At 31.9% G+C, this 12,009-nt stretch overlaps 1 protein-coding gene and 1 pseudogene across 1 annotated transcript in view; one reads left to right on the forward strand and one right to left on the reverse strand.

Moving 5' to 3' along the window:
* The first annotated feature begins 259 nt into the window (after positions 1-259).
* LOC115960477 (caffeic acid 3-O-methyltransferase-like) overlaps positions 260-12,009 on the forward strand; it is a 72,159-nt gene continuing 60,409 nt past the window's right edge. Inside the window, exons 1-3 of the mRNA XM_031079407.1 lie at positions 260-441; positions 1,593-1,903; positions 2,091-2,155. Coding sequence (XP_030935267.1) covers positions 260-441; positions 1,593-1,903; positions 2,091-2,155 — 558 coding nt within the window. The remainder of the gene's footprint in view (positions 442-1,592; positions 1,904-2,090; positions 2,156-12,009) is intronic.
* LOC115960476 lies at positions 2,729-8,309 on the reverse strand (annotated as a pseudogene).

Below are 12,009 nucleotides of genomic sequence, written 5' to 3' on the forward strand. Positions count from 1 at the left end.
CGATCTAGGAAGATTTAATATAACTTTTATAAGAAAAAAAAATCATTTATTTTATCATTTTTCATAATTTTTTTTTAAATATTTCATAAATTAATACCTTTAGAAAATATTTCATAAATAGGGAGGATGGAAAATATTGGAGAGAAAATAGGAACGAAAACTTTTTTAGAGTGTGTTTGGTTGGATGGGGAGAAAGGAAAATAAACAGTAGGGTCCAGGTATTTTCTCTCTTGTCCCACTAAAAAATTTTATCTCCAAAATGGAGAGACAGATCAATTGTCACTCTGTGCTCGGTTGCTCTGTGGTTGCTGATGATTTTGGGTCTTTCCAAAGGCTCTACAGTCTTTCTCCTGTGTCTAAACACTTTGTGCGTAATGAAGATGGTGTGTCGTTGGGTCCCCTATTGGCCCTGTCTCAAGACGAGGTCTTCATAAAAAGCTGGTTTGATTTCTAATTTTTTTCCTTCCTCTTTCATAACGTGCATTTTTTTAAAACTCACACGTTTCTCGCCTCGTTTTCAATTTATAAAACGTACAGTGTGTTTTGAAAGAGTTTATCTTATTTATATTCTATTTAGTTAACAGTGGTTTAAGGAATTTGCTAATGGACAATTTTAGAAAAATTTTAATATTATTTTCATGATAAAAATAAAAATCTATAAAAAATTTTCCATAAATAGTTTTTAAACAAATGCCTTTATAGCATTTGTTAATATTTTAATTTGTTGGTTCTTGATTTATATATTATTATTATTATTATTATCATTATTTTACTCATTAGCCCGTTGAACGTTGATAATGCACATGAAAGGATTTTATTATTTAGTTTTTTTTTTCTTCAAAATTTTCTCGTTACGACAAGTAGGGGAGAGTGAATTTAAATCTAATAGTAAAAAAGGAGACTAAACAAAACCACGGAATTATGGGGCAATTTTTCGGTAGATCTTTTAAGTATAATTTACGTGGGTTTTGTTAACAGATCAATTGTCACATTTAAACTGTAAAATGGTCCTTGATTATAAGATATAGTCAATCATCAAATTAAATTAGAAATTAAGGTCAAACTCTACTATTTAAATGTAATTATACCTATATATATTTTTCTGCTATGATAGATTTTATGCCATTTTATAAAACTGCTTTTCAATCTTAATTTGGGTCAAATGATTGTTGGGGCAAACCAAATGTTTACACGTTAATTTGGGTAAGCCTTGTAATGTTTTGACAAATTTGATTTTTCTTTGAAGTTAATTACATTTTTTTAGTTAATTTAAGGACACAATTAAAGTGGTGGATCTAGTGAACATGACGTTACATCAATCAAAATAAACAATGAGTCATATATGAATAGAAAATGAAAATGATTAATTGTACCATTAGCATTAACACCCCCCCCCCCCCCCTCCCTCTTCTTGTTCTGAGTATTAATTAGAGTAGCTAGTGGTCTTGTACCACCTAAAAGGCATATACATTATGCCTCGTTCCCTAGTCCCAGGTTGAATTCCATAAACTAATTCACACACTAATTAATTAGGTAGTGTCACTGGTGAATGGAATGAAATATGGTATATATCTAATTGGAGCTCTTTATAGGTCCCAATTGAAAGGTGCAATTCTTGAGGGAGGAATTCCATTCAACAGTGTATATGGCATGCATGCCTTCGAGTATCCAGATTTGGACCCTAGGTTCAATGAAGTTTTTAACACAGCAATGTTCAATCACACTACTATTGTTATGAAGAAGATTCTTGAGTCTTACAAAGGCTTTGAGAAACTCACACAACTAGTTGATATTGTTGGAGGTCTAGGAGTTACTCTTAACTTAATCATTTCCAGATACTCCAATATCAAAGACATTAATTTTGATTTACCACATGTTATACAACATGCCCCAGCTTATCCAGGTATTATTTTAATTCACAATCTCCATTTTTCAAGGTTTGTCTTGTTTCACCAATTTAAAATTTGATCAATATTTTTATGGTTTGTGTAATAATAATTCTAGATCAAAAGTTTGTAAACCTGGATAGCCCTACAATGTATTTATACACAATTTTTGCAAATAAAGAGAGGTATTAATTTGTGTTATAGGTGTGGAACATATAGGAGGGAATATGTTCGAGAGCGCTCCTAAAGGGCATGCTATTTTTATGAAGGTGAGTTTCATATTTTGAAGGCATATTTGTATTGATTGATTTATACATATGACCAATCTTAACTATAAATAGTGAATTTATAATTAATCCAAAATTTTGGGATTAAAACTTAATTATTATTGTTATCTGTTTTGATTTACTTGTACCCTTGACTTAAACCCAAATACATTATTAATTGATTTGTGTATCATAGGAAATGGTTTTCTTCCCATTATATTATCTCAAGTAGTTGCCATCCAATTAATTTGGCAACCTCACTAAGGGTCTGTTTGGATAGAACTTATTTTATTGAAATTGAAAATTAAAAACTGAAAACACTATAGCAAAATAATTTTTAAATGTGTGAATAGTATCGTGGGACCCATTTTTAATAAAAAAGTTGTTAAAAAGTGAAGTTTGTGGGTCTGTAAACAGTAAATGGGACCCACTGTGTGCATTCCATGGCTTATTTTGTTGTGAACAGTACATGAGTTGATGAAAAATGTACAGTAAACAGGTTGAAAAGTCAAAAACAACAGCAGGGAAAAAAAAAAAAAAAAAGAGACAAAAACGCAAACGCAGAATAAGTTGAATCCAAACTCTGCCTAAATTATAAGAAGTGAGACCTATTGACAATAATTTTCGATTAGAAACAAGTCTAAGGAATGTCAATTGATAGCATATCTCCTCCTCCTCCACTGTCTACCTATCGAAAAAGTTTAAGCTAAATAGCCACATCAATTGGTAGCTTCCATAAAGCACTAACGAGGATATAGCTCAGTAATTGAAGCCTCATTTGCTGAGTGTTGAACATTATGGCCTTTCGAATGATCTGACCTTGCCACCTCTAAATTAAGCTCCCAATTTGATGACTTGTCTGATTCAATGTTGCTGTGCATAAAGAATGCAGGTTGGGATGGTACCGGAAGAGTGATAGAGTAGCTATTAAGCATAAGCACAATCAAAGCCATGGTTGGTCTATTGGTTACATTTTCTTGAACACAGAGTAAGCCAATGTGGATGCATCTCATTATTTCAATTGTTGAGCTATGTCTCAATGTGGGATCAATAATATGTGAAGCAATTCCCTCCCTCCAATTTTTCCATGCCTGCAAGATATAATTAAATGGATTACCTATTATGGGTAGACATAATATTTGAGAGGAAATTATATTTATGAGAAAATCTTACTTTTCTTCCTTTTAACTATGACAAAGTTATAATGTCTCTCTAAACTACAAAAATAAATAATATTCCAATTTAACTATTGATAACATGCATTTTATCCCATGTTTGTTAGGATTTTTTTCAATGTTAATAAAAAATTCAAATTTCTATTAAATACTTTTATAAAAAAAAATTGGCTTTTCTTGTAAATACATTGCTTAGATTTGAAATTTAAGGGGAACATTAGCTGCACCATAGTTACCATTGTTAAGTTAGGGTAATATAATTAACGGCTATTTTTATTTTGCTAATTTCATGCTTATGTACTAGTGATACACTTACAAGAAAGAGGGAAAACAATTTATACATACATAGCTTAGAAGGTCCTCTACATTCTCTCCATTTCGAAAGCAATTGTTCTTCTGTCCACTTACTATCTCCAACACTAACACACCAAAACTAAAGACATCGGACTTCACTGAAAACTGGCCATGCATTGTATATTCTAGAGCCATGTATCCACTGCATGGTGGCATTAATAATAATTGTTTGATGTTGACTCCAAGAAACAAAACAAACATTAGTTCTTAGCTCTTAAGATACTTACTAGGTCCCTACAATTCTGCTTGTATTTGATTGAGTTTGATCCAGTAAAACAATTTTGCCATGCCAAAATCCGAAATCTTGGCATTCATTTCTTCGTCTAAAAGTATGTTGCTTGCTTTAAGGTCACGGTGAATAATTCGAAGCCGCGAATCTTCATGAAGGTAGAGAAGCCCTCGAGCAATACCTCCTATGATTTTGTAACGCTTTTCCCAATTCAAATGTACACGCTTGATAGGATCTATGTAACAAATCAAGCATATAATATACTTAACTAAAATATATACAGGTATTTTATAACAAGACATGTAGCCCAAAAGGAAATTTATGAGCACAACTTGATAAAGAGAGGTGAAGACATACCAAAAAGGAAGTGATCAAGGCTTGTATTTGGCACAAACTCATATATCAAAAGTCTTTCATTCCTTTCCATGCAAAACCCTAAGAGTCTAACTAAATTACGGTGCTGAAGTTTGGCAACCAATAGAACTTCATTCTTAAATTCTAGATCTCCTTGTCCAGAATTTGTTGACAATCTTTTAACTGCGACATCTTGTCCATTATAGAGCATACCCTAATGATATATAAGAATAAAAATTTGTGTAATCATGAGGAAATTAGAATGTCTTTGACTGATAATGGTATAGTTTTGTCCATGATATTATACTATAGTACTATACAGTTACCTTGTAAACAGCCCCGAATCCACCTTGTCCAAGCTTATTTGCTTCAGAAAAGTCATCTGTCGCAGCACTAATAGTGCTAAAGTCGAATTGCAAGGATTCCACGCTTGAAATTTCATCATCAATATCTTTACACGAGGAACAAGTCAATACTTACATTAATCAATCAAGTTCATTAATTAAGGAGGAGTACCACTATTTCAAATACATACGCTGATACGCGTACCATACCCGAAATAAGTTTTTTTTTTTCTGTTGCTGTAAAGGAAGTCAGTTGTTTTATTCAACGTTACTAGGAAAAGAAAAATTCTTCCTCAAAAAAAACCTTACTAGAAAAAAAGATGGCAGCCCAATACCTTCTAATATGGAATTATATTCCTAATTATGTAACATAGGGGAAATCCCCCCCCCCCCCCCCTAATTCTTACCCAGTTAAGTTCCTCTGAAAAAAAAAAAAAAAAAAAAAAAAAATCTTCCAACCGATACCTCTTACTTTTATAAACAGTAGGATTTAAAAATTACATCTCTCTAAACTAAGCTCAACAAATTCTTCTACAACAATTTTACATGTTTTGGATTGTTGAAAACTCTCTTTTTTTGCCCTTTTGTTTTATATTGGGCTAGAAAATAACAAAAAATTATTGGCACTAATGCCAAGATGATTTTATAACTCAATAGACACCCTTTAATGTTTCTAACGGAGATGACCAGATTTTAAATCCTCACACCGTATTATAACAATTGAATTATCAAAAAATCTTTGGACCAAAAAAGTAATGGCCAAATTATTTTACTTCTTAATCTATTGGCTCTTGACCCACGTTACTTTACAACACAAGCTGGGCCATGAGCACATATTCACTTTACCACATGGGTTGAACTTCATGACCACAATTAGAAGTGAACTCACTACCAAAGGAGCGCTATTGGAAGCACACCCAGAGCGGTTTGGATTTGAGGAGAGAGGGAGGGGGACTGGAGGAAGTAAAGTTGGTTCGTTGGGCCAATCAACATGGTGGTAATATTCTATTCTATTATTGTTGTGTATGTACACTTATCTTTGTTAAATTTTCTTCATATCCTATATTTTTGTTGAATACATTGGTATATTGTCAATTTTTAATGCTTTTAAATCGGTTTATTTTCTTAATTTACACTTAAGTAGTTACATTTATTATAAATATTTTGAAATTGTGGGAATTTGTACTGAGACTATCAATAGAATTTTAATCCCAATATTATTCCTAGTACTCGTGGAAGTTGTATCGATCAATAAGGTATGCATCTTCTAATTTGTTATTTCCTCGCCGATATACACAAAGCCTAGTTAACCTTTTGAATAACAGATTATAAAACCAAATTTTCACTTACTTTCTGCTGCTTTTTCCATTGGACTGCTCACTCTCAAATAGACGCAGATGCAGATGGAGACGATTAGTACAACAAAGGCAACAGATGCCACAACTATAATTATGACCATCCGTAATGTGTTGCTCGGATTCCCTGCAAAAGTAAACCATAAATATATTTTCATTAGAAAATTCTGAGGGATAAGATCCTCAATTAGCATTAATTTACAAACCTAGAAGAGATTGTAAATAAGTTAGAAATTTTATAGAGTAATCAAGGACTAAACATAACCTAGTTCTTTTGACGACATATATATATATATATATATATATATATATAAGTTATATTATGGGCATAATGGCATGAATACCTTCTGAAGTAGTGGTGGTATTGGTTGATGATGGAGCTGGAGCTGTAGTAGAGTGAAAGGAGTAGTCCTCATACCTGATTTTACAGCTGGTTAGAAGTACACTCCTACCTACCTTCCCAGTACAATATTGTGGATAAGCCGCAATAGCGATAAGTAAGCAATTAGTGCAGTCTTGCTCAGACAAATCAGGCGTGCACTGCACAAGTGCATATAATTTTTTAAACTCTGGTGCGAGTGCACTTCCAGCTGCATACTTGCGAAGAGAACCACCTGTTGCGGCTTCACTTGTTAGGTTATTCAACAAGATATGGACATCATCATTGTACTGATCCACATGATTGGCAGATACGTTTTCATTGTTACACAAGTCTAGTTGAATAGTAGAATCCATGATGCCAAAAATGGAGCTGTTTGAGTAACGTAACATACATTGGCTGTACCACCATATTGCCTGCTTTTGATTGGGACAGAGCTGTGTGAGAAGAGTGGAACAGTTCTTAAGGCAACTACGACAGTCATCTGGATTGACATCTGCTCCACAGAATCCGATTGCATATACTTGGTCAGAGTTTTGGCCATAAGAGGAATAGTAGAACCCATAATCAATTGTGGTGTTGGAGTAGAGGGAGGAGAGGAGTTGATTAAGGTTTCTCTTATAGGTACCGTTGCTGGTGTAGTTACCATTACTGTTATTACAACTAGGTGGGAATAGGAAGGCTGGCAGCGCAGAGGCCTGAATGAGAATCAAAATGGCAGAGAGAAGGAAAAGCAATCTCGAGGAAACCATCTCGAGGAAACCAGTGCCAGGTGTTTAGTGAAATGACAGGATTTACGCCTTCGAAGCTTGTATAGCCACGTAAAATCCTATGTGAATTAAAATTAATGATTACGAAGCATTAGCAACATTATGAAAACAAAAACAAAAAATTTCAGTGAATACCATATAAATACAATCACACAATGACATTAAATTTTATGTGGAAAAATTTTCAGTGTAGAGAGAAAAACTCCAAGGCAACTTCAAAAAATATCAACTATGAAACAAATATTACAACTCTCAAGTTTGTGCTAAATTTGAGTTTACAATAAATTGGATATACAACAAATAAATCTCTAAATATAATCTCACCGCAAAGCCTGTAACAAAATCTTTCTTTTAAACACTCCAATGATAGCACTCAAAAACTCTAAGGGTCCATTTGGTTTGAGGAGTGGAAAAGTAGGAGGATGGAAAATTGTGAGAGGATAGAAAAGTGAGAGGATAGAAAATATTTGGTTTTCTTTCTTGTGTGTTTGGTTGGAGGGGTGGAAAATGAAAGGGTGAAAATCTCTTTTGTTTGGTTGGAGAGAAAAAGGGAAGGATGGAAAATATAATTTATATAAATTAACTATTATACTCTTGTTACATAATAGGTAAGAAATAGATTTATTTGTACTCATTAAATAATATAAAATTTACCACATCATATATATAAATTATTATTATTATTTTTATTATCATAATGTAAAAATTACACGGATTCTTTATATGCATAGATTCAATAATCCCAAATGGGTTTGCAAAAAATAAGAAATAGATAATAAAAATAGCACATTAATGGTGTGTGTATTAAAGGAAAAAGAATTAAAATATATATATATATATATATATATATAAGAGAAAGATTCTTGGGAAGAATGGAATAAAAAAAAAAATCAAATAGTAAAAAAGGTGGAAAAATCATACCTGTCTCTACTGGAGAGGAAATCAAAAGACCCCTTGGCTGGAGAAAAAAAACAAACGTAAACTAATGAGGACATGGTAGATAAACAAACGAAAAAAAAAAAAATGTCATACAAAACCAAAAAATCAACAAGAAACAATAGATTAATGAGGAGTATAATGAGGACAAGAAACAATAAAATGTATCAACTTGATTAGGTCACGTTGAAAAAAGAGAGAGAGAGAGAGAGAGAGAGAAGAGAACCTAGACGTTGGTGTGCTGTGAAGGTAAGGATGAGAAGATGTAAAAGTGATAAGGATGAGAAGAAGCAAAAGTCATCAAGTCATGAACGAGGAGTAGGTGAGAGGGTATTTATGTAAAAGTGCTTTCACAACACTTTTCTCTCCACATTTTCCTTCTAATTTGGGAGGATAAAAAAAGTTGGATCGGGTGGGAAAACTTTCTCCCTTGTTTTTTGTCTCTCCTATTTTCATTCCCCAACCAAACAGTGGAAAACAACATTTTTCACACTATTTTTCTTTCTCTATTTTTCATCCTCCCTGTTTTCACCCCAACCTAACACACCCTTAGCTTAAGCAAAGAAAAAATGTTCATTTTTTCTTTTTTGCTCTCTCACACTTTCACAGTGTATCTCTCGATTTCTTTGTTCGGACTCCACCTCAAAATGGCTGAATATCTATGTTTTTGTTCACTTTACATAACACATGCACTACTTCGGTCTCGTTTGATACATCCACTTAAACACATGTTTTCAGTTTTTAAACAATATTATATATATTTTTACAAATATTTTCACTAACACATATTTTCACACATATTTTTAAATAACAATTTTTAATTTTTAAATGAATGTACTAAATACCCCTTCACCTCTCTCCTTTTTTTTGCTGTCTCACACTATGGTCCAATGGCCTCTGCTCCTTTCTTTTCTTCCTTCTATTTCTACGTGTCTCACACGCTTGCTTAGCTCTGCATTAAACCAAAAGCTGACTTTCGAAGCTTGAGAAAATAAGCTCATTAAATGAGCTTTGACCAATGCATGTGGGCTGGACCCACGTGGTGCTTGCACCCAACACTGTTTGCTATGGAGCTCCATTTATTGATTAAATGACTTCCTTTCACGGAGAAAGCTGGTCTTGTGCTTTTCAAAAAAAAAAAAAAAAGAAAGAAAGCTGGTCTTGTGCGAGCGTTATTAATTTATTATTACTGGCAAGATAATTAGGCAACTTGGGGTGAAATTATTCAGTAATTTTAAAGGTAGATATATTACATCTAAAAGACAAGGCTAAAATTGTTACATATAGAAAATATGTATGGATCTATTTTTGTTTACGAAATATTTAAGGAATGTTTGGTACATGTACTTAAAAACTGATAATTGTTGTTTGAAAACATGTGTGAAAATATGTGTGGGTGAAAAAATGTGTGGAAATACATATAATATTGTTTAAAAACTGAAAATATGCGTTTGAGTGAGTGTACCAAACAGGGGCTTAGTAATTTACCTCTTTTTTGATACTTGATTTTCTGAAAATCGAGGGTCCGTTTGGTACATGCATTTAAACAACAGTTTTCAGTTTTTAAAAAATATTACACGTATTTTCACACATTTTTTCACTCACACATAATACAAACAACAATACTAAAATAACATTACCAAACGGGGCCCGAGTTTTCTATGTTATTCGACCTTGTGACCCAACCTGTGACCTGAACCATTTTTTAAAACTTTTTTTTTGGTAAAAAAATAATAAAATTAAGATAATATTGGTTTAATTGTTTGTTGTAAGCTTTAAAAAAACAATTGAGACATTTACATAATTGCATGCAAATTAATTGAAAGATGAATAGTTGAGTATTATGTAATGGGTAAAGATTTTTAGATATCAAATAGCAAAGCACATGCCAAGATAATCTGGTTACAGTAGAGTCAAAAACATAGATTTAAAATTGTAGACATGTATGAGAAACATTCATAAGTGTGAAAATAGTGAAGCCAAAGTATCAAATTAGCATAAATTATGAATGCTTAGACCTATTTTTTAACAATTTATGTCCAAAATAAACGGCTTTTCAAAATAAATTATGATATTTTCTAGAGTGTGTGTTACTTAAAAATGATATGATATTCATAAAAGAGATCATGTATAAATAAGTAAACAATCAAACTTTAATGTATATTCTCAAATTGAAATAGAATGCCAACCACAATTGATAATAGATTATAAAATTAATTTTCAAGATTGTAAATTTCTTATATGTTTTTATTCTTTGTCAAATGAGTTATTCAATAAATTATTTGTAATTTTGTTTTATATTTTGGGATGTTGATATTGTGTAGAAATAAAACTTATGTATTTGTTTTTCTTATCTTTGTATTATTTTGTTTTAGTTAGTAATGTTGGGATTTGTATAATTTTAAAATTATTGAATAAGTATTAATAAGTTTAACTAAGTTCATTCTTGATATAAGTGGTGAATTTAAAGTAATGCATTTTACATCAAGTAATTGGTTGCATGACTTTCCAAATAGCACATACAAGTTGTTTTCATTATATAAAATTAAAAAATAAAAAATAAAAAATTCATGTGAAAAATATGGGTCAACCTAACCCGCAACCCGATTGATCCGAACTTGTTTTTAACCCACTTAAAATGACTTGTTTTTGACTCACAACCCGATTGACTCGACTCAAACCCAACCTGACCCTTTTGCCATGTCTAGACAAAAGTAAGGAAGTCATTTATTCAATATAATACCATGTAATTTTTTTGAAGAGTTGTTTGATTTTTATTGGGTAAATTGCAAATTTGGTCTCTAATCTTTCAAATGTGGCAGTTTAGTCCCCTTTTGGGTATTGTGTCAAAATATTTCTTACCATTAAGTAATAAATGGAAAATGCTAACGTAACTAACAGTCAAAAACAAAATTATTTTTATGCCACATCAGATGACACATGTACTGCCGCATGGAATAAAGAAATTAAACTTAAATTAGAGAATTTCTTGAACTATCAACAATAATTCAATATATATTATTAATAATTCATTTAAGAGAGACAGAGAGAGAGAGAGAGGGAGAGAGAGGAAAAAGAACAAGATTTGATAAAGAGAACAGGCGAATTGAAAGGCCCAAGCTATTTTGAGTATTGGATGCTCAGAAGTCAAGAGACAAAAGTTAAGGGATTTCTAAAGGAATTAGAATGATGAACTTGAGGCTAACCAAATCTACTTTGTGCTTCCTGTGTCTAAGCTTCAAAAACGCTTGACCATGTCGGATATGGCCACTTTGGCTTTTAAAGGACAAAGACTAACTTTGTAGTTTACCCATTTTTATTTACTATTCAAAGATATCCTATTAATTAGGTATAAATTTCACTAAAATTCATTTAATAGTTCCTAATTTATATGTAATCTTTTTTACAGTGCCTTATGCACATACTCCCTTAATTTGATTGTCTGTCTTAAGACTCTTAACGTTAAGAAATTATTTTTTAGATATATTATTTGTTTGTTTTTTTGATCCCTTGAAAACAGATTAGTTTAACCTAATGAATTAGCCAAGTATTTACTTAGGTTAATTATGGAATCTAGGTTAAACACATGCAAACATATTACTTGGTGCGGAAAAGTAAAGAAGACAAAAATATGATGATCCAAGAAAACTAATGAAACCAACCGATTTAAAGTAAAAACTTGGAGAGAATTTAACCTAACTATCATCAAGGTAAACAAATCCACTATGATAGAATGAAAGATTATAATAGATTTAAACACTAAATCTAAAACTACCTCATATACAACTTATTAACACGACCGCATGCAGCTCTGACTCCACGGACTCTTCTATCTTGGATTTGTTGAACACAAACACCCACGTTTGTGGCTTTGAGATCCTGCTCAAAGGTTTCAAATCATCAGCAGTTGTTGATCTTGTAGCAGCAACTTTAAATTTACCGGTTTTAATGGTATAAGATT

Source organism: Quercus lobata, chromosome 9 (assembly GCF_001633185.2).
Source record: "Quercus lobata isolate SW786 chromosome 9, ValleyOak3.0 Primary Assembly, whole genome shotgun sequence".
Lineage (NCBI taxonomy): Eukaryota > Viridiplantae > Streptophyta > Magnoliopsida > Fagales > Fagaceae > Quercus > Quercus lobata.